Source organism: Cervus elaphus, chromosome 19 (genome assembly GCF_910594005.1).
Source record: "Cervus elaphus chromosome 19, mCerEla1.1, whole genome shotgun sequence".
In the NCBI taxonomy this organism is placed as follows: Eukaryota; Metazoa; Chordata; class Mammalia; order Artiodactyla; family Cervidae; genus Cervus; species Cervus elaphus.
In genome coordinates, this window is record NC_057833.1 from 20,391,154 (window position 1) to 20,415,970 (window position 24,817).

Genomic DNA, 24,817 nt, shown 5'->3' on the forward strand with positions numbered 1-24,817 from the left:
TTAACTTCCTCTTTACTGCACTCCTCATTAGGAAAGATGCCCCCAATCCTTTCTCTCCTGAGGTGTATTTCTGCCTTGCTTCTGTCCTAAATAAACAGTCTTTCTCTGCGAGCTTCCCCCATGTTGTGTTGTGTCTCTAGTAATAAACTTTGTGCCTGTTTTTACAGTTTTTGCCTCCTTGAGAAATTCATTTTTCAAATGGGGCAAGAAGAGACAGGGGAACTTTGCTTCTAGCCTCTAGGCCCTGGTGGTCTAGTGGCCAAGATTCTGAGTTTTCATTCAGGTTACCCAGATTCAATTCCTGGGCAGGGAACAAAGACCCTGTTGCTGTTTTTCCAAGATCAAGATGAAATTTATCTCCCAGTTTTTTCACATTATTAAAATACATACTCTTTTCTTGGGGTAAACTATTATTTTACTTTTAGTGAATCCATCTTTACAGGTAGTCTCAGTACAAATTTATTCCCTAAAAATAGGCTTTGCCATAGGGTCAATTCTGAATTTTCTATGAAACTTGAAGTAAAAGATACCCTAAATAAATGGCTTGAGCAAAGTTTTCATATACTGTTAGGATCAAAAGAAAGAGAGAAAAAAGGTCAACTTCAGGCCAGCTAAAAGGTGAAAAAGAAACAAGGACAGGAATTTCCATTTAGCAGACACCAGAAAGAAGAACAGGGTTTGAATAAAAGTCCCCATATAAATATATGAAGAAATAGGAGAAAACTAAATTATTTGCAGGATGAAAGAAAACTGCAGCAGAGGAACTCACAACAGAATCATGTTTCAAATCCAGTACTGCTCATCATATTTCTAAAAACAGATATGGAATTTGCATGAGTAGTACAAAAATGTCAGTGGTATAAAGAACTACTTAGTGCAAGCTAGATAGGAATCAAATCCTGGAAGTGTGGCATTCATGTGACCGAAGTTTATTGCTTATTCTAGCACTCTTTCAGTATAACTTTAAGTAGAACTTAAAGAACCCTTAGATTTTCCTTTCCTCTAAAGGTCTAATGGAAACTATAGGTTTTATTAATCAAAGATTTATGTATTATTATTCCCCCTTGACACATAAAGAGATAAAAAATAAGCAAGTAACTGGATACATGCCTCTGATTATAAATGCAATTTACTATTCAATAGACAGTAAATGTCAAATGAAAGTAATCTGGACTCAATATTTAGTACTATCATAAAGTAACATGTGAGAATAATGAAATAAAACACTAAATGCAGTTAAACTATTTAAAAACAAGACAATATAGCATATAAATGTAATAGCACAAAAGGTAATATATTGTCAAAATTTTTAAATCACTTGACACTAAAAAAAAAAGATAACAAAATGTGATCTCAGCCTTTCAAATTTTATTGCAACATTAAAAATTCTATTTAGAGAGCAATCTTAAAAGAGCCAGAATAGCAACAAGAAAACAACATAGAAAATTCACACCTGCAATCTGCTTTCTATTTGCAGTTTCAATGCCATATAATTATGCACTATATTAATTATCTTAGCAAGTACTATTGTTTTCAACTAATATTACGTGTACAATGAATCCAGATGAGTTAGCTGCTTTCAGCAATTATGCATATTTGAGACACATGACGAACAAGTGATTTAATATGCAATACTTTGAAAAACAGATTTTTAGGCATACTACAGTCCATGGGGTCGCAAGGAGTCAGACATGGCTGAGCGACTAATACAGTTAGGCATATCAGAATAAACTCACCAATAAATAACAATCAATAATTGTCCCCTTGTTTTATTATACCTAGCAATACTATTACCTCACAACTGATGATTTTTATCTCATAAATACAAATGAACATAAAATAGAGTAAAAATAAAAAACTATTGTAAAATTTATCAGACTCCATGAAAAAACTAAGACAATATAAGTAGTACTTGCAAATTATAAAGACTCCTCAAATAATCAGCATCATTGTGACTGAGTAAAGGTTCAGACATGTGATCAGACGAATGATTTTTTTTAAACAACACACATTTATTATCTCATGGGTTCCTTGGGTCAGAGTCTAAGTCCAGCTTAACTGGATGCTCTGCTCAGGGTCTCAGAAGACTGCAGTCAAGGTGTGGGCCAGGACACATTCCTTCCTGAGTCTAGGGTTCTCTTCTGAGCTTACAAGGTTGTTGGCAGAATTCAGTTCCTGAGGCTACAGGACTGAGGTTCCAGTTTCCTGGCTGCCTACTGTCAGCTCATAGAGGCCACCCATACTTTGTCACATGGCCTCTCCCAGGCCCTCTCACTCCAGGGCAAGTTACTCTCCAAGGCCAACAAGAGGATCTCTCTGACTCAGGAAGGGCCTTAGTTTCCCTTTTAAGGGCTTTCATCTGATTAAATCAGGTCCACCCGAAATCAGCTCTCTTTTTATAACTCAAAATCAACTTATCTGGAACCATAAATATGTTTGCAAAATCCCTTCACCTTTGTCACATTCTATTGGTAAGTCATGGGTTCTCAGATTAATGATCTTTACTGCCCCCTCTAATTATTGAGATTAATTATTCTCTGTCTGGATAAGGAGGAAGTCTGTATTTCTCTAAAATTTTACCTCACTGTATTTTCACAAAAGTCTTCCAAGATATATATTACTCTAATACTTTTGAAAATGTTTCTCAAACTATCCCTCTTTTGACTCATTATCATTAATATACCTTGTTTCCTAGATTCTAAATTTGGGTGATCTAACAATTAACACTGAATTTCTTTAAATACTATATCCTGACTAATAAAACCGAATGTATGGGGCACCTGCTATGAATAGGATACTTCCATATTTATTGTCATTTAATCTGATCCTCCTAATATTTTTGCAAGATCCTGAGCTTGCATATATGAGTTTTATCTTACAGATTCTTTTAGCCTAAATATTACAGAAACATTCTCATTTCCCTTTGAGATGGATTTGGGCCATCACTGCATTAAACCCTCACACTGTTTCTTTCTTCTCCACTGCATCTGTTACTCTGTCACTTTATTCTGTAATATACTCCCTAAACCACTCATGTTCTTCCAATTCTTCACCGGTGATAGCAGAAGTCCTACTCTCACTTCTCACACCCCTTTCAAATTTAGTCTCTTCCCTTCCCCTAACTTTTCTTAGTATGGCATCTAAAAATATCACCATCACAGACACAACTTCACTGAGGTAGAGGCTATTAAAATGTACCCACATTTAAACATGCCCTGTATTCTGAAACTGTCTTCACAAAAATCCTTATCAACATTTTTCCAAGGAAGATATAAAATGGCCATAAGCACATGAAAAAATGTTCAACATAATTAGTAATTGGGGGAAATGCAAATGAAAACCACAGTGAGATACTACTTCATGCCCACTAGGCTACTAGAATCAAAAAGTCAGATGTAAGTGTTGGCTAGGGCACAGGGAAATCAGAACTTCCATACTCTGTTAATAGTAGTATAAAATGGAGCAGTCACTCTCTGGCCATTCCTCAGTTAAACATATCCCAAAAAAACCCATACATAAGTATTCACAGCAGCATTATTCATAATGGCCAAACGATGGAAATAGCTACATGTCCATCAAATGATGAATGGATAAACAAAACGTGGTATATCCATACAATGGAATGTTATTTGGCCATAAATAAGTGAATCACTAATACATGCTACAACATAGATGGAACCTGAAAAGCAGCTAGTCATCAAAGACCATACATCCATAATATACTAAAATCCATTGAATCGCAGACTTCATATGGATGAGTTGCAGAGTATGTGAGCTACATCTTAATAAAAACTGTTTTTTAAAAAATTCTTGTCAGTGATGTCTATATATGTGTCCTTTATTTATCTTTTGGGTATAACATCATTCTGTTTTCTGAAATGTCAGCTAATCAAAGACTTAATTGACCATCCTTCATGGAGTCTACCTGAGTAAAATAAACTTTCAGACTCACCAGGTTGTCATCAAACCACTCTTGGCAACAGTCTGCTCAGAAGGTGAAGGACAGGAACAACAGTTTGCCCATGAGATGGCATCAGCTGTTATTTTTTGGTGGGAGTCTTACAATAGCTCAGAAGTACCGCTCAGAGAGGTGAGGGACAGACCCGGCTTAAAGGACTTATTTCCCAAGGCAGTCCCGTTCTGACGGTTCTGAAGCCCCAGAGGGTCCTCGGTTACAAAGCTCCCCACACTGCACTGGGAGACTTGTGGCTCACCCCGGGTATTCTAACTACGGCCCTCCTGTTGAGAGGCAATCTGCCAATCCAGAGTCATTTTATGAATATATGGTCTAGAAACACAGTTGATATTAAGACTTTTATCTGTTTCCTAGGAGAAAAAAAAAAAATCTAGAAAGGTAACTAAAGGTCAAATTCTCAGACACAAGAGGAAAAGCTTTCCTTAACCCTTCACCAACATAACTTACTAACATACCATGTAATTAATTATGCAATCTTTGGTTTTCAAAATTCAGAGAAAAAGAAACTGTGCCACTTAAAATGTAGTCTTAAATTATTTCATGAACTTGATCGTATCCATCAGGATTTATGCATGTTTTCTTTCATTCATTCAAAAATGTGATTTTTACATGCCAGCTATGATGTTAAGCACTGAGAATACAGTGATGAATAATACAGAAATAGTTCTTAGAAGATCTGAAAGTTATCAGAAGATATAGAGGAGAAAATGGTCAATAAGAAAACAGCTTAAAAAATCCTTTGACAGAAGTTCAAAATTATATGGAATTATTCATATTTAAGAAAGAAAAGAAAAACTGAGCTAATACTCAGTTGTGAATATATATATTCTAAATATTTTACTTTTTTTTCTTTTGTATAATGCTAAGTATATTCATAAATAGCGAATTTATACATTGCTATATAATGTCAAGATATTGACATTACCTGGACTTTAATTTGAGGGAACATGTACTCCCCATCCTTCTCTTTCTATTCTTGTCTGTGAGACTCTGGGAAGAAAAAGAGAGTATGCTCACCTCTGCCTGTCCTGGCTTCTCCAAGGGCTGACTGCCCTGAGAAAGATGTATTCCAATCTAGATCTCCACTGAGGGTTTTTTCTGGGTGAATCCTGCCGTGTCAACTTCCCCGGTGGCACAGTGGTAAAGAATCCGCCTCCCAATGGAGACCCAGGTTCAATCCCTGGGTGGGGAAGGTCCCCTGGAGGAGGAAATGGCAACCCACTCCAGTAATGGTGCCTGAAGAATCCCATGGACACAAGAGCCAGGTGGGCTACAGTCCATGGGGTCACAAAGAGTAGGACTTAAGAGACTGAGCCTGCCCTGCCAAAGAGAAATGTCTACAATATGAGGGCTGGGAGAAGGGACAAAAAGTTAAATTTCAGGAAGCTGAATTTGTCTGAACACCTGTGCTGCAACCACTAATTCTGACTGTATCAATAATAGAACTGATATTTTGATTTCTACCTTCTGACTCTAATACCTATTTCTCAATTGGTTTAGAATCTGGAAAGTGAAGAAAGAGTTGTGATATACTGCCCTTCAAAAATTTCAATACATTCTAAAATTGGCCAACAATCATCTATAATCTGACTCTACATTACACAGCGTCACAGATCAGGTTCACCAAGAAACAAATTCTGAGATTTGCCTGCCTGACTTCTACTGGGATGTGCACTAAGAATAATACCTGTGGACTGTGGGAGAGTGAAGATAGCAGAACTGGGCAAAGAGAAAAGCTGAATTTGATGCAACTGTCAACCCCCAAAGAGGAGCTGTAATAGTCCATCGGCGTCATCCTCAATTGAGGCAATGGGTTTCTGAGAATTTGTACCTTAACCTAGATCAGATATTTGACCAGAGGATGGGCTGCCTCCAGAAACGGAGTGTAAACTTGGAGGTGGCGGTTCTCTTTGTGTGAAAGTCGCTCAGTCATGTCCGACTCTTGGAGACCCCAAGGACTATACAGTCTATGGAATTCTCCAGGTCAGAATACTGGAGTGGGTAGCCTTTACCTTCTCCAGAGGATCTTCCCAAGCCAGGGATCAAACCCAGGTCTCCCTCATTGAAGGTGGATGCTTTACAAGCTGAGCCACAAGAGAAGCCGGGCAGTTCTCTTTGGGCAAAGGCAATTCCTGGGGAGAAACTCTGCTATGATCTACCTGCAGACAGCATTCCAGGAGGTTAGGGAAGGTTTCTCAGTTCTAAAGAGGAGGATCTGGGTGTCACAACATAGCATCTCCAGTATGTCTGCACATAGCATTTAAAACTGGTACCTTAAGATCATCAAGTAACCATGTTATTATCTAAATGACTAGCTATGGTCAAAAAATACTGTAGTATTCTAAACAAATAATGATAATGTGAATCTAAAAGCTGATGCTGGTCATTGTCAAACAAAAGAAAACACTCTACCATTAAGTCAGAAAACATATAGTATTCTGATGATAACTGAGCTTCTGCCTGGCAATTATTCTCCTGTATGTATGTTCAAATGAACAAATATTCCCACTTATAATCCATATGTATATAGGCATACCTTATCTTGTAGATAAAAAGGATGAACATAAATGCTTCATACTAGAAAACATGGAAATTCTACTTCAATTATCTCTTGCCTCATGACTAACCAACTCCCTTCCCAAGGTTCCTCCTCTGGTTAAGAAAATCTCCATTCCAATTTTTAAAATATACATACCAGAGTATAGTAATGATTTACTCAATCCAGCCTCCCTCTGTGCATGTCATGCTTCAAAATGGAATGCCTTTCATCTGTTTTCCCCCATTTTCCTTTATTTCTAATTAACCTTGTTCTCTTCTGCTTGATCTTTTGTTGTTAAAAGGAAATACAAATTCCTGATATATTAAAACCTTATTTTTCACCAATGTGAAGTTTTCCCAGTGGAAAAAATCTTTCTTTCCAACCTTTATTGTTGAAAATTTATTCCAAATATAGAAGTAGAATTTTCATCCTCAGTAACTCTATGCACTTACACATTATTTTGCAGATAATTAACTATTTCACAGAGGTCTGGAGAAGGTAAAAAATAAAGAATCTTGTGCTGAAATCACTTCTAAGTATAAATCAATTGTAAACCAAAAGACAGACCCTTTGAAATTATTTTATTCAACATGGAAATGGTAATAGTTTGCCTTTGATAATTTTTAGGGATTTATTTCTTAAATGAAACAAGATATGCCAGAACAAAATGGTCCCTACTGACTGTGAACTTTGTAAAGACTCACTGATCTGTAGGCTGGGGTTGAAATGGTTTACAACACTTAAAACAGGTCATTCTTAAATGCCAACATAGGTTAAATAATATAAAGTACAGCAGCCATTAGCCTAGAATGCTTTCTTTTTATATTGTATTGCTTAATATTCAGATATGAATTCTCAGATTAGGTATGAATTCAAGAGTCATTGAAAAAAATCTCATTACTTCTTTTTCTTGTTTCCACAATATGTATATTTTTAAATTAAGATACAGTTGACATACAATAGTATGTGAATAACAGGTGACCAAAAAGAGTCTCATGACTTTTACCAAAAATGGTGAAGAACTAAAAATACTATGGCTGATTAATATAACTAAACCACCAAGCAGAAAGAGATACACACTCACTGCTTAACAATGACCATCAGGTCAACGTACAACGGCATCAAGAACATTACCTTAATGCACAGGGAAGAATGATGGAAACAAGGAGAAAATAAAGCAAGATGACTGAGAAAAATCAAAGGACTAAAGAGCATACAGAATTAGTAAGAAAATGACAGATAGTCAATGGGACGATTGATTAAAGGCAAGAAGGGCTTCCCGGGTGGCGCTAGTGGTAAAGAATCTGCCTGCCAATGCAGAGACAAGATGGGGGTTTAATTCCTGGGTCAGGAAGATTCCCTGGAGGAGAAAAATGCAACCCAGTCCAGTATTCTTGCCTAAAAAATCCCATGGACAGAGGAGCCTGGCGAGTTTCCGTCCATAGGGTCACAAAGAGTTGGACACAACTGAGGACTGAACTGAAGTGAACTGATACTCCGTACAGCTAAAACAGTGCCTAAATTCACTGAGTGACAATTAGGAAAATATGCTGAATAAATCGCTGAATGGAAAATTCTAATGTGAATTCACAGTGGGGTGATTATACTCCTTACCCTCACAGTGGAGTGCCTTTAGTTAAATTCTATATGATTTATCTATTAACTAGTACACTCACATTTATGCACATTCATTTTAATTTCCTATGACTGTCCAGTTGTACGATACTCCCTGAAGCAGGGGAATAGACAGTGGATTTTTGTTTTCCCTCCTTCACTTCTTCCAGAAGGCTCTAAACACTGAAGAGCCACTCAAAAGTAACTGACCTTGGTAAATGCTGATAAAAGGAAGGTCAGTGTTATGCTTTATGTCCGTTGTGACTCAGGTCTTCAGCATCTGTGAGAGCTACTGATACTTACATATGTTGAAGCAACATGTAATGATTGAAGTCTACCAGTGATCTTTCCAAATATAGGCAATCATAAAATATACAAGATAATATTAAATCCCTTAACCCCAAGATCCTGGATTCTCACTTTTATCTCCGGGTCCTTAGGAGCAGGATCCTAGTAGTATTCATCAGTGCAGGGTCACTGCCTCGCACTGACTCTACAATAAGTGAAATCTATGACAAACCAGTGCATCATCAGATGTATCTGGCATAAAATGTCAAGTCTATATTTAGCCATATTTATTGTTTAAGTATTAGAAACTTAAAGACATCTGACAGGGTTTGAGTTTAAGCATTTAAAAAAAAATGATTACATGAGGATAATAAACGCTGGTGATATGTAGGAGGAAAAGTAGAAACCTGAGAAATAAGCTTATTTAAACAACAATGAGGGAGGACAAATAAAAGACTGTTTTTTTAAAATAAACATGAGAAGAAAGCAAGAGATTTCTATTTATAAACTAGATAGAAATAATACTTAAAACAAATCGTGTGTTCATTTGAAACCACAATAGAAAAAAATATTGTCTAAGTTTTAAATGTCAAGTTCACAGTTAGAATGCCTAATGTAAAAACTCTAATCAAGCTAAGTGTTTCAGGAGCTATATTAAAGAACAGTTTAAACAGCAAAATAAAATCCAGATTACCGTTGTCAAGTAATTTTAAGTTACATGCAAAGACTGTACATAATAGAATTTTAGAAATTAATGCAAATCGTCCTAAATTCTAGATAATTAAACAGGTCTTATATGTCTTCCTGTTGAAACATTTTATAAATACACTACAAGTAGAGCATTTTAAGATGTCATACCTGCAGAAGAGTTGTTCTGTGGAGTTTCAGTGCCCCCTTCTGGTGGATTTTAGCAAAGCATCCTGAGCAATAATCTTCTCCACATTCAAGGCATACCTTAAAAGATATTGAAAAATCATACAGTTTCATCAAATATGACTTTGAGAAAACATATGCATAAAGAACTCATTGCTCTCATCTTTATTTCTCCAATTACACACCAAGAAATTGAGAAGCCCAAGGAAATAGGACAACATTTGTGCCAGTTAAGATGTAACTCAGAAAAATTAACTTGAAAACCCTTAACTATTCTCATGACAAAATAAATATAACAGCTGCAAGTAGGCTTCAGTGCTAGTTGCATGTACATATATAAAACTTTTTAATAAATCACTAAAAAAAAAAACCCAGCAACCTCAGATCAAATTTCTTAACCTGGTAAAAATTAACAGTGTTATCTCTGGGTCAAAACTACTTCATTATGAGTTCTTTTATCTTTCTGTATGGATTTACATGACATAATTTGTTTCAAAGGATGCGTATATCATTTGTCTCCAAAAATCCCCACAGACTTCTTTGAATGGCGCTGCTTCACTGGTGACTCTCAAAATGTGATTTTTAAAAGCATACTTAGAAGATTCCTCAAAGGGGAAAAAAAAAGTATAAGAAAAAACATGTCAGCAATGCTTATGCCTGATGAAATGATTATGCACAAATGTGTATGTATCTAGCAAATGCTATATGCTGTTAAAATGTAATTTTTTTAGATTTGTGGACAAGTCAGAAAATGTGATACACTTCTACCTATGATGGTGCTGAGCAAGAGTGAAAGTGAAGAAAGAAAATGAAATTTTTACTGCAAGAGCAATTACTACTGTGTAGATGTACAGGCACTCCAACGCCTCTTACAATATGATAAAAAATAGTGCAAATGGCCAATGGCCCCCATTTCCTTGAGTTTGGCCTAGGTTGAGAATAACTGATGGCACAAATAGGAAAGCATGAGGCTTGGAGACAGTCAGGAAGCCTGTGTCAAGGAGCTCACACTCCCTTCACTTTCCTTCATTTCCCCCCCTTCAGGATGCCCGCCAATCTTCTCCCCTCCTTCTCCTCTCATTGCATCAGGGTACAATAGGCATAAAGCAGCTGGGGCAGGCTGGGGAGTGACGGACCAGGGTCTTCTGCCTCGTCCGGTTCAGTGGTAGCCTGATGTGCAATGCAGCGGTGACGCTTCTCAAACTGCACGTGTACATGCATCTCCTGGGATTTAGCTACAGTGCACACTCTGGTTTGGGAGGTCTGAATGGGACTGAGATCCTGCGTTCTAACAAGCTCCCAGGTGATGTCCACCAGCTGTTGGATGCAGACCACACAGTGAGTAAAAAGGGATTAGAGTGTGTAGGATGAAAAAAAGTAGACTAAACTTAGGGGAAGGTGAGAGGTTAAATTAGGAGCTTGGGACTAACAGATACACACTGCCATATATAAAATAGATAACCAACAAGGACCTACTGTATAGACAGAGAACTATACTCAATATTTTTAATAACCTATAAAGGGAAAGAATCTGAAAATATATATATACACACATACATAACTAAATGTACATATATATATATACATATGCATATATTTAACTAAATCACTTTGCTGTATGCCTGAAACTAACACAACATTGTAAATCAAGTATACCTCAATGAAAAATAAATAAAATAAAATTCAAAAGGAGTCCATTAATTTTTTAAAATTGTATTGCAAATTCCCATATGATGATGCAGTTACCTACAATAATGTAGCCATGTTTATTAAACATGAAATGATTAAGAAAACTGCCCCAAAAAATGTTAAAGGAGTAACTAATTTTATGTACTTAAAATGAAACTAAAAAGGAAAAGTCGAATCAAATAACAATATTCACAGCATTCGGGAAGCACTTACTCATTGTTCTAAGGGTTTCATGTGTTCCATCTCATTCAGTTCTAACAAGAACCCCATACGGTTGGCATGACCATTGTACCTCCATTGTGAAGATGAGGCAACAAAGGAACATAATGATTGAGAATTTGTCCAATCGTACAGCTAATGAAGACAGGATTTCAACCCCAGGGTCTGACTCAAAGCTTAAACTCTTACCCATACCCACATTACTAATAATTAATCATTAACCATTGATTGCAATACTAATCATTTATGGGAAAACCTTGATAAAATCTTCAATAAAATAAATCAAATATGTCAAATGATGGCATGGTCTAGTATTTATCAAAATTCAAGTGCATTTGTCAAGTGTGATTATAGCTACACAAAATTGGATTTATAATTTTAGTGGAAGAAAAATAAGTACTATCCCCAGTACAGGAAACAGTTATAGCCTGTCAACTCTTGTTTCAAGAGCTATAGTCTCAAATAAATGAAGATACAAACAACTAAATCCATAATTTTTAAGTACAAAATCAAAAGCTATAATTTCACATACACATATGGAAGTAGTATTGTATTAATGTAGGTTTCAAAATGTATTCTACAACATACCAGCTGATATTTTAATGAATGTCTCATAAATATTGGGCACCATTTCTACAATGTAATATAGACGACTGAGTGTCAGTCTGAGCATATAGTGAAAATGTGTCCAACTCTTTGCGACCCCACGAACTGTAGCCTGCCAGGCTCCTCCATCCATGGGATTTTCTAGGCAAGAATACTGGAGTGGGTTGTCATTTCCTTCTCTGGGGATCTTCCCAACTCAGGGCTCAAACCCGGGTCTCCTGCATTGCAGGCAGACTCTTTACCGTCTGAGCCACAAGGGAAGCCTTCAGCATATAATTCTAGGCCAAATATTTGCTAACACTAGATTTTTAATGAAAGTTACCAAAGGGATATTGTACTGGAAGATCAAAGCTGGAGTCATAGAACAAGCTTATATATTTTGTTATACAAGCATATTTGGATTTAAATTGGGGGAAAATGACCAACAACTAGAAAATCTTTTTAGGCAATTTGTATATCTGGCAGGAACATACTAAAAACACAGATAAGGGCTTCATTCCACCACAGATGATTTGTCAATGATGGAATACCTAAGTGCAGTTCTAGCATATAACTTTTTAATTTGATCAAGGCTGGGTCAGTTATGCTAAGACTTCAGAATCCGAGTTTAAATTATCCACATTTGCCAAATTAATAAGTAATTTTCAACTATCCATTTCCCTTTTGCCATAAAGAAACAGCCAAAAGCCTCTGGAATTTCTTTTCAAAATAAGAAATTTGCAAATTGAGGGGTTTATTTTTACCACCAATATATATGAAGACAACATATATAAAATGTGCCAACAAAAAAGGCATACAATTTACTACCTCCTCTTAATGTGCTAGGCACGATGCTAAATACTTCACATGCATTAACCATTATCTTCAATAACTCTGAGGTCTAGACTACTGTTATCCATTTTATCCCATTTTACAAATGAGAAAAGAGAAATATAAAAGAATTAAGTCATTTGCTAAAGGTCACAGAGCTAACAACAGGTAAAGTTGAAATGCCAACCTCCAAAAGGCAAGCTCTTAATCCCTACCTCCCATCCCTATACAATCTTCCCTGATGAAGGTCATGCCATAAGATAGAGAGAGGTTGATTCTGATTATCCAATCAGCATGACCATCTAGAATGATGGAAGCTAAGAATACAAGGTAACCTTAGAATTCAACACTACAGAGTTCATTACATTTGCCAAGCTTGAAATTAAAAAAATAATAATAACATTGTGCTTTAAAAGCATGATGGGATGTTAATTTCATTTAAAATCAAACAATATCCTTTCTTAAGTTAGAGCCTAAATCCTGGCTTCTATTTACAACAGGTTTCAGGCAGATCAGTTTTGTCATCACTGTACACTGTTGCTCTCATCTGCTTTCCAGCCAAAGCAGGTGTCATTTACACTGGAATGTCCTTTGCTTGCTTTTCTGTCGCCCTGGAAAAACAGATCCTTTATTTCCTAGCCAAATCTTATCTACATGTGCCATTTTTTTTTTTCAAATTCCATGGCCTTTATACAGTGTTCAACATAGAAAAGGAGTCACAAGAAATATTGACTCATGGCTCCTATGCCAAATGATTTTCAAATCATGAACAGTTTCAAACAATTCAGTTCTGCCCTTAAGTCCCTTTTAGCTTTCATACTTCAAGCTTCAGGAATATTAGCACTTGTTTATATTTTCTAAACATTTCTGGGTAAGTATAACTTGCTAAAATTCCTCAAATTATAGTCCACCATTACATCAGTAAGAAGAAAAGAAGTATTATATAATAGTAACAGCATTATACCAAGAGCCAGGGTTTTACATTTAGTATTATTAGCTCTTTACTAGAAAGAATTCTAAACCTCTGAGTTCAGTTAAAATTGCCATGAAATAAGGCCAGTAATACAATCTTAAATCAGAAGTGATTACAGCCAAATTCTCTGAAATTATAATAAATATTAGCTATAGTAACCCACAAATATTAATTATAACCATCACATTCTTTGGAGAAAAACCTGCTTCCAAAGTGTGTGATATTTTAACTGCAAAAGATATAGGGTATCTTTCTTTCAGTTAGCTTCAGTGATAACAATGTTTCAACAACAGAAACATTTTAAAGAAATGTGTGTGCTTGTGTGTTGTGCTTAGTCACTAATCTTAGTGTCCAACTCTTTGCGGGCCCATGGACTATAGCCCGCAAGGCTCCACTGTCCATGGAATTTTTCAAGCAAAAATACTGGAATGTATTGCCATTTCCTCCTCCAGGGGATCTTTCCAACCCAGGGACTGAACCCACATCTCCTATGTCTTCTGAATTACAAGCGGATTCTTCACCCTTTGAGCCACTGGGGAAGCCCTAAAGAAACAAACACATTCAACAAGTGTGTGCTGAGTACCTATTAAATTGCAGGCATAATTCTAGGTGGCAGGCACAGAGCAGTGAAGAAAGCTAAAGTCCGTATACTCATGAAGTTTACATCGTAGGTAAACAGAAAATAAACATACACTAAAGAGGGATAAATGTTGTATTGATGGATGAGGCAGCTTCACAGAACTAGAGAGTACAATTCAGCTCTTCCTGTTTTATAAAGGGCTGTAGTTTGAATTGACCTTTATTGATATGAGACCTTGGTAAGGAAAAAAATTGTTGGGGAGATCTGAAGAGTTGAATTTTGAACATGTTAAAGTGATTTTCGTTAGTCATCCAAGTAGAAGTGTTGACTGGGAGTCTGAGTTGAAAGTTCAGGGGGGAAATATTAATTAGAGATGTGTTCATAAGTTTGGAAACCATCAAAATAGAGATGGTCTTTATTTTTTTATTTTTTTTTTAAGAGATGGTCTTTAAAGCCAAGAGAGGAGATGAAACTATTCAAACAGTAAGTACAAATAGACTGGCTTCCCTGCTGGCTCAGTGGTAAAGAATCTGGCTGTCAATGCAGAAGACACAAGTTCGATCTCTGGGTCAGGAAGATCCCCTGGAGAAGGAAAGGCAACCCACTGTAATATTCTACCTTGGAAAGTCCCATGGACTAGGTTGCTAGAGAGTCAGACATGACTTAGTGACTAAAGAACCACATAAACAGACTACAGAAGAGGCTGAGGACTAAGCCCTGTGGCACTCCAAACTCAGGGGTCAAGAATACAAAAAGACAACAAAGCCTTACACAGAAAAAATATACCATGTCATTCCATTTTTATAAATTCCGAAAATAAGTTTAGCACCACTAAAGGTATGCTGCTAAAAATCCAAATTGTCGTTGGTTTTGTAAAGGGAATGAATTGGAAAAGGTACAAGGGAATCTTCTGGGGTATTATATTTTCTCGATGGGGACATATACATTTAAGATCTGCCCATTTCACAGTAGGTAAATTATAACTCAGTTTTTTAAAAAAGAGAGGATGGGAGGAGAGACTTTAATGATAGTAAGTGCAGACAACTCTTCAGGAGTGTTACTGAAAGGGATGCAAGAAGAGATCCGGGGATCAAAGAAGAATTTCTTCTTTGGTCTGGGAAATACTGTGGCATATTTTTGTGCTGATAGGCATGATTCAAGGGAGAGAGGACAAGAGTTAGGTCATGTTCTTAAACAGGAATAAGAAGTTGAGACTCAGTGCATCATTTAGCACTGGCCTTTCCCAGCAGCCTGCACAATTCACTCCCAGCAAAGGTCATGAAGGAAAAGTGCGTGGCTACCAAAGCAGGTTAAGTCGGGACAAGTGTATGTGCCCACGTGAGAGTTCTGCTCCAAGATTTGACCCCAGTGTATGTACCAGCAGAGCAGCTTTCTTCTCACACTGCCCGCAGACCTTCCCTTTTATCTTGGGTTTGTTACTTTCAGAACAATTTGCCATTTTATAATTTAGTGGTTGCTTCACTGGTCCTGAAAGGAAAAACAAAGAAAGACCAATCACATTAAAATACAATGTTCAGTTTTCTGACTGATAAAGTAAGGTAATTATGCACATTTCTATATTCTCAAATAGTATATACATATCAGGTACCAGATAAGAATGGCATGTAGCCAAGTCTAATCTTCCCACTAGACTGGGGAGCCCACAATCTCCCTCCCAACCCCTGTGACCACGGGGCCACACACATCCACCCATATACATTCTGCTGTAAGCTCAATTGAACTAGACACATAAAATTACAGAATGTTAAAAACTGTACTTTGGATAGAATTCTTATAGAGTTCTGTCCCATCTCTGGATGAAACTGAAGCCAATACAGAACAACTTCTATGATAAATGTTATATGTATTTCTAGAACATAGTCTATCAAATTATCTTAATTATTCAAATTAAATGCTTATCCTCTATATTATAAATCCCATTTCTTTTAGAATTACCATAAATTCAAAATTTGGTTTTGCTACTTTTAAATTCTTTTTAAAAAGCAAATTTCAATGTTCTTTTAATTTCCTAGGGTAAAATGTCAATTTATAATTTTATACCGCTAGAATTTTCTTCCTGTTTAAGATATTATATTAATAAAGTTTAAGAAGCAATGCTATGTAAGTCCTCATCTTTCAAAAATACTATTATAGTCATATCCTAAGTTGATATTTTATATAAAATAAGTGCCCTTCCCCAAAACACAGATAAAATATATTGTGAGTATCACAGAAAAAGAGTCAATATTTTGGGGTTTAGAGTCTTTATACTGCATGAATAGTCTTAGAACTACAATTTGTAATTCAAATGTTAAATGTAATTCAATATGTAATTCAAAGGTTAAAAAAATAATTATATCTACAATACCTAATAATACAGTGTAAACTGTTTACCTTGAAGTTGTTCCTTCAGTAATTTTAATTTCACTTTTCCAGCAGAAAACTGTATTAACAAAATAGATACTATTTTTCAGATATAACTCAAAGTTTAAGTGACTAACAAAAATACTATAAAGCCATAACATTTTGCTGCATCTTGAACAAAACAAACATTTTCAAATAATATAATAGGAGATCATCTTTACTGCAAATATAGAGCTTTTAATTAAATCAAGAGAAAATTCACAAATGGAAAATATATTTTAGAAACATATATAAGCCAACTTTCAGGAAAAAATGTCATAAATTATCTTTAAACAAAAGTTACACATCTCTATGAAATGATTTTAGGAAAGCACTAGCTTTTAAATATTATAAAGGCTCAGTATGCCTTCTCCATCTCTGATCTTTCCAAAACACACAAAGTCTAATATTTGTGTAGACTGAATCTAAACTGAATTCTGACTGAGCTATTCTGCTCACAAAACTGTAAAAAGCTAACATTATTATCTGTATTTGCCCAATTTAGAAAAGCATTTAAGCGTCATAGACATAGCCTTTTTCAAATATATTTTTTGTTATCCCGGACTTTCCCAAGGTATAGCCAAAAAAAATTGAGTACGTAAGAATTATGGCTAGGTATTTCAAATAAATAATTGCCTAAAATCCTTGGATCTTCAGATTTTAAGAAATGAAACAGACTTGCCGATTCCAAGTACCTGCTTTGGTCTTATTAAAACCAACATCTGAAGTACACAGACATTCACAGAGCATGGTGAACACTTACACACACACTGTCAATTCATGCCTTATTTTCAATTTTCAATTTCCATGCTCAATTGCCCAATTTGCACATGAGAATATGAGAACAATGGTTGCCTCTCCATCTATAGCTTGTACCACTGCAGTCATCTTTGAAAATTTAGGCCTAATTATTCTCAGTAAATCTAGTGGGTTTGCTTCAAAAGAGCATTTGTTTTCTCACATTTTTTAAGGAGCTGTTCAGATGCTATGTACCAAACACAGCAGACTAGAAAATAGAATTGAAATAGTCATTTTTTTATGTGAATAACACTTTTATTTGTAAACTGGCAGTGTTATACAAGTTACAGATAATTTAATCCCATTTTTCATAACCAAATTCTCCAATATTATTACCTTAATGATATATTTGAATTGAAACATGTGGTTATAGGCTACCTGGGCAGAATGGACATACTAAGGCAGAATAAACCCATTATTAGGGACATATTGTAGCTTGTTCTTGTTATTGTGAATATTTTTCAGCTCTGTGAATACAGCCATATTTACTTCAAATGAATCAAACTGCATATAATATTTCAATGAACAAACTGCTAGCTTGTTATTTTTAGGCAAACAGAATTTCCTTAAGTCTGATTTTTATCTGTTGGGGAAAAAGATGAGAGTGGAGTAGGGTTGGACCAGGGATACACACACACATACACACACACACACACATATGCAAACACATGGTGTTTGTGTGTGTGTGTGTGTGTGTATCCCTAATCCAACCCTACTCCAAAAGCTTCAGTTCAGTTCAGTCGCTCAGTCGTGTCCGACTCTGAGATCCCATGAATCGCAGCACACCAGGCCTCCCTGTCTATCACCAACTCCCAGAGTCTACCCAAACCCATGTCCATTGAGTCGGTGATGCCATCCAGCCATCTCATCCTCTGTCGTCCCCTTCTCCTCATGCCCCCAATCCTTCCCAGCATTAGGGTCTTTTCCAATGAGTCAACTCTTCGCATGCAGTGGCCAAAATATTGAAGTTTCAGCTTCAACATCAGTCCTTCCAAGGAACACCCGGGACTGATCTCCTTTAGGATGGACTGGTTGGATCTTCTTGCAGTCCAAAAGCTTACCAGGTAGCAAAGTGGAAATCTGCCTGCCAATGCAGGAGGTACAAGAGACATGGGTTCAGTCCCTGGGTCAGGAAGATCCCCTAGAGTAGCAAATGGCAACCCACTTCAGTATTCTTGCATGAAAATTCCATGGAGATAAGAGCCTCGTGGGCTATCTTACACTGTTTGTGACCCCCATGGACTATATGCTACAGGACTCAATGCTCACATGACTGAGAACACATATATACACACATATATACACACACATATATATATATGGATATGACTATGTTTATATGCATAAAACATTATGAATTCAATATACTGAAGCTATATACCTCATTAGCCAACTTATGCCTCCATCAGGAGATGCTAAAGGGGTCTCATCAGGGGCCAGGACAGCTTAGAGGCTCAGACATATCATCTGGGCCATTGGGGTCAGACTATGCTGTCTTCATCGGCCTCCCTAGCATTCACAAATGCTTCCAAACTGCCACTAATGTCCTAGACTGCCATGCTGGGCCCACGCTCCTTCCACAAGCCACTTTTTCCAAAAGTCTTATTCTTAATCCAGTTAGCTACTTAACCTTTGCCATCCTCCACTACTTTTCCTTCCATCCAGGCTGCCCCACCCTTCCATGAAACCCTTATTAAATAGTCATCTAACTGTATTATGCCTTAAACCTTTCCTTAACTTATCTCTTTCAAAAGTTCACAGTAACTGGCCCCATCTTTCTCACACACAACCTTCCCCACGGGACTCTCCAGAGGGACTAGCTACATTTCTATTCCCTTGCACTCACCCGGAGAGAAGGAAAATGTTCTCCCTGTTTGCTCCTCAGTGCTGCTTCCAGAACACTGTTCTGCTCTCATCATTCAGCCGAGTTGCCTCTACTGAAGCTCCCACCATCCACTTACTGCCTTTCCCAGGGCCCAGAATCCTCTCCCACCTGAACCTCGGCCGTCTGCTCAGTATTGCTCTCCATCACTTCTCTAAGGTGATGGTCTTGGAGGCTCAATGTCTGTGTTCACCTGACATCCTGATGCTGAAAAACCCTCCTACAGGCTGACTGCTATGCATATCTAAAGTGCCTCTTCAGCAGCCCCTGACCATTATGACCAAACCTGGGACCTAAGCAGCAAGCTGAATGGCCACACCTTCAAAATCCCAAATTCAGAGTTTCTTTGAGCCCTAACCACAATCTCCTTACCTCCTTCCTTTTAGACATCCCATAACTACCTACCACTGTGATGAAATAATAGCAACTGAAAGTGTTAGTTGCTCAGTTGTATCCGACTCTTTGTGACCCCTTAGACTGTAGCCTGTCAGGCTCCTCTGTCCATGGAATTCTCTAGGCAAGAATGCTGGAGTGGGGTGGCCCTTCCCTTCTCCAGGGGATCTTCCTGACTCAGGGATTGAACCTGGATCTCCCACACAGGTGGCAGATTCTTCACTGTCCTAGCCACCAGGGAAGCCCCATTAGCTACTGGGTCCTCTACAAATACAGCCTGAACAAGCCTACTGGGCTCCTATGGCTCTTCAGCAACCTATTTGCTCATTTCTAATAAACCTCAAACGTGATTCCCACAGTGGCAGCTCCAGATCTTCTCCAGTCCCAAAAACTCAAATTCACCCCCATTTCCCTTCCTTAATGTGAACAGTTGATCTTGCCTTCAAATGTGCTAAGAAAGTTGAGGTTTTCCTAGAAAAGATTTTTCCACAGCTTTCTGCCTCACTGCCTGTCAAAAGCAACCTCTAAAAATGTTCCTTCACTGTCACCTGTTTTCCATCTTTCCTGTCTCAAGGAAATGTGCCTTCCTTCCCTTGGTCAAGCCCTCCTCAAGGAGCCACCTCTTCAAAGCCCCGAGCAACTGGTGCCTCGCTCATTTAATCTTCAGCGTTTCCTCCACTAGTCAACATACCCCTCAGCTACAAACTCGCTCACATCGTCTCCCACATAATAAAGTATTAGCCTTTACTTATTGCCACCTGTCTTTCTTTTTCAACAACTTAAAATAAATTCTTACATCTGATGACAACCCAACCATCAAATCAAATTTATTGCTTTTAAAAATTCTCACTCTCCGTAAATAACCATTTTAACATGATTTTCAGTTCATGTTACAATTGGTTTCACACATGTTATCTCATGCACTGCTCGAAACTCTGTGAAGTAGTCAGTAAGTACTGTTATGCATGTTTACAAACATGGTAACATAAGACCAAGAAAGGTCACAGGTTAGATTTTTGCCTGAAAAGGTTAAATTTTTGTCTAAAATCACAAAACTAATTAGATGAGTCACGACTTTAATCTATATTGTGTAGCACAGGATTCTGTGACCTTGGTACCACTGTTTTAGGCCAAATAATTCTCTGTTATGAGGGCTGCCCAGATCATTCTCTAATGTTCAACAGTACTCCTGACTTGTAGCCACTCCCATTAGCCAAAAATATCCCTCTCAGTGGTGATAGCAAAATATGTGTCCAGACATTGCCAAGTGTCTCCTGGGGGACAAAACGGCCCCCAGCTGAAAAACATCGATCTAAAACTACACTCAACTTTTTCATTACAAATACATCAGTCAAGGTTGACTTCTCCATTTTTTTCTAAAGATGTTCTCTTTGACTTTTATCTCCTATGAAATTACATTACTTTGACTCTATTTCTCCCATTCTTTCTCTTCTCAGGCTCCTTTCACTAGAAGGCTGGAAATTATCTTAGAACTAAGCTGAACTATCTTAGAATTTCAGCTGAAAACCTGCATTCCAAATTTTGGCCCTGACCTTCGACACGAGCAAGTTATTCAACTTTTTTGGTGTTAAATTACTTCAGCTGTGGAACTGTAAAAAAGAGCAACTGCATCTTAAGAGTGACACAAGCACTTAAAGAGATAAAACAGGAAAAAGCACTGTTGGTTGGTATAAAACAGGTAGTGAGCAAATATTAAAGTTTTCTTTGCCTCCATATTTTCTGAGCTCTATCCTTCATACCTGCCCTTTATCCTTCACACCTTTCTTCTCCTTTTTTACAAATTCTTAGGGTGCACATTTACTCTCTCAGCTCCAGCCAGCACATTAGAGTGCAAACAAAACTCCAAGGCTTTCAAATTTGTTACGAGTAGAAGTTAAATGTTCTTATAAAAGATAAAGCAAATGTGGATATGTTAATCAACTCAATGGGGGAAATCCATTCACAATGTATATGTATATCAAACCATCATGTTGTATTCTTTAAATATCTTATAATTTTATTAGCCAATCATACCTCAATAGGTCTGGGAAAAGAAAGAAAGGGAAGGAAGGAAGAAGTCTAAATCTAAACAGAAATTTTTCTCCAGCTCCTTTATTTATTCTATCTTTTAGGCAATTCATCCTGGAATATCACTTATATATTTTACTTCCTCCTTTCCTTTCTCACTGTGTTTGGTTCCATGTTTCCTTTATATTTCTTCCACTACATTCTAATTCAAACTCTTCTCATCTGACCTTTTAATAGTCTTGTAAGTAGCCTCTCTGTTTCTGTACCAGTGGCCTCAAAAGTAGCATACGTGCATGGCTGAGTGAGCTCAGGAGAAGCCGAGAGAGAGAAAAAGAAACATCTCTTCATATTTATATCATCCTTGATTAACTTCCATATTTTGTTTTACAATGCACATATTAGTAAATTAGTATGCATATAAATTATATCTATAAGCAAATAAAAAATTGTGGATAGAAAGTTCATTCTCAAAATGAATTCTTTATTGATATGCTACATGATCAAAAAGAATGTGAATATCACTTGCTCTAAAGGTCCATCTAGTCAAGGCTATGGTTTTTCCAGTGGTCATGTACGGATGTGAGAGTTGGACTGTGAAGAAAGCTGAGCGCTGAAGAATTGATGCTTTTGAACTGTGGTGTTGGAGAGACTCTTGAGAGTCCCTTGGACTGCAAGGAGATCCAACCAGTCCATCCTGAAGGAGATCAGTCCTGGGTGTTCATTGGAAGGACTGATGCTGAGGCTGAAACTCCAATACTTTGGCCACCTCATGTGAGGAGTTGACTCGTTGTAAAAGACCTTGATGCTGGGAGGGATTGGGGGCAGGAGGAGAAGGGGCTGACAGAGGCTGAGATGGTTGGATGGCATCACCGACTCGATGGACATGAGTTTGAGTGGCCTCTGGGAGTTGGTGATGGACAGGGAGGCCTAGCATGCTGCGATACATGGGGTCGCAAAGAGTCGGACACAACTGAGCAACTGAACTGAACTGATACTCTACTTACAAACTCCAAATGCACTGGATGTTGAGAAGATCAGCCAATACACATCATTACCTTAAACTTGTCTTCAAAACTCTTAGGGAATTCCATTCACCCAGTGAAAAAAGTCAAGACTCCTGAGTCTGGTTTTCAGTCCTCCTCCCATCCTGCCCAATCTTGCTTTATCTCCCACCTCTGTGCCTCCCCACCCCACCCCATGCTCCCTACTCATGCCCCATGAGTAGGAGGGTGACTCCTACTCAATTATGAGGTTTATGGGAACTGGCATTATGACTTATTCATCAATTTTCCTAACAAGTATATCTAGCACACTCTCAAATATTTTAGAGGTATACTATTATTTCCCAAGCACAAATGATTCATACACTAAATGGCAAAAATTACATAGCAACTTTTCTTATAGATATTTTCATATGTGCCTTGTCTTCTACATCACATAAGGATCTCCTTGAGAACAAGGACAATTCGCTATGAGACAAAGAAGGAACTTAATAAATGCTATTGAATAAATAAATCAATAATCACAAAGAGTCAGCACTTTTAATATATTTACAACAACATCTAAAGCCTGGAACAACGTCTCAGAAAGATAATGAAAAATGCAAAGTGGATTATAAAACTTTTAACTCAAAAATTAAAGTCACATATCTCAGTAAGAGAAAGACAGTAAAGAATAAAATGCCTTTTCAAAGCCAAAAAGGCTAGAAGTGCCAAATAAGATATTTGTAGATGCCAACTGGTCCAATGAAAGTTTAATGATAGGTATATAAAAAAGAAAAAGCTATATAAGTTAAAACTTACAAAGTCACGGATCTTGTACTAAAGAATACAGAAGCAAAGCAGTTTTCATTACATAAGGATACTCCTTTGCTTTTAACCTTAAATATAATGTAATGTTATATTTTACAATACACAGTAAAGATAAAGAAATTCTATAGCTGGGAAATTTTAAAGCAGTTTTCCCTTGGGTATCTTCACACATGGAATCAACAACCTATGAATAATTATTATTCAAGCAGAACATGAACACATTAAATAAATAAAAAGGCAGAAAAAGTCTGTCATCTGTTATATCAAATAACTTCACTTTCACTTTAATATAGAACTATGTAGTTCTACTTCCCATACTTGAAAACCAGAACTGAACTGAAAGGAGAAACTGAAGTTAGAAAAATTCAGCTGAAGGTGAATTTTTAAAAATCAACTTGCAGATGAAAAACAAAAACATATCTGAATAGTGAAAGTTGCATATTAACACATAAAATTTAATAAAATTCAAAATCCAATAATATGCAAAGCTTTTAAAAACAAGAATTGTCGATTCTTAAGTATGGAAGGGAAGGCAAGATCTGAAAAAATAATTTATATATTCTTAGCAAACTGCTTGAGAATCAAATAGTGTTTTCTTACCTTAATAACATTTCCTTTATTTTGTGACATCATGTATGATTGATTACCCAATTTGCCCACTTGTCCAGATTTCCAATGATATCCACTTGACCTTCAATATATATCAATGGAAGACAAAATGCAATTACTAAATACATTTCTCCTTTTAATGAAAACAAATATATTTTCCCTGTTTCAGGAAATGGAAATTCAGTTGTTAACATGTAACAGACCACCACAAAATGAAAATGAAATATCAATAATGCCACAATAGCCTCAGTAATTCTAAAATATAACTCTACTATATTTGGAAAATTTGAAAAGAAATGAATAAAAGTGAAATGTCCAAACACAGATGAAGAATTTCATTTTTAAAGACATTTACAATGACTAAAGATAGTTTTATTGAGTTATAGGAAATTTTACAGATTGCCATGCAGTTTTAAAAGCTAAGTGTTCTCAAATGTAAAGAGAAAAAGGAAGCAAAGCAATATGCCCCCAAATTCTGCAGATCAACTACGTGATGAATGCCTTATTAAGACTTCAAATTAGTTCCCACAGTGAAAGGTAACAGAGATTGCTAAGAAGGCAAAAGGTTTCATTTTATAGTTTCAAAGCACTTTCATTTGAGCCTCACAAACTCCTCTTAAGTCAACAGAGCAGGAAGCCCAAGTCTTATTTTAAACAATAATGAGAAGAAAAGTTGCCCAAGGTCACAGAGATAATAAATAATAAAACCAAGACTGGAAAACCAAA

General features: G+C 36.8%; 1 protein-coding gene across 2 annotated transcripts in view; it reads right to left on the reverse strand.

Moving 5' to 3' along the window:
* ZBBX (zinc finger B-box domain containing) overlaps positions 1–24,817 on the reverse strand; it is a 109,045-nt gene that overhangs the window by 77,180 nt on the left and 7,048 nt on the right. For both annotated transcript variants that reach the window (XM_043874638.1, XM_043874637.1), the window contains exons 3-6: positions 24,083–24,173; positions 16,562–16,610; positions 15,546–15,655; positions 9,276–9,371 (exon numbers count right to left, since the gene is read on the reverse strand). In XM_043874638.1, the coding sequence (XP_043730573.1) occupies positions 9,276–9,371; positions 15,546–15,655; positions 16,562–16,610; positions 24,083–24,173 (346 nt within the window). The remainder of the gene's footprint in view (positions 1–9,275; positions 9,372–15,545; positions 15,656–16,561; positions 16,611–24,082; positions 24,174–24,817) is intronic.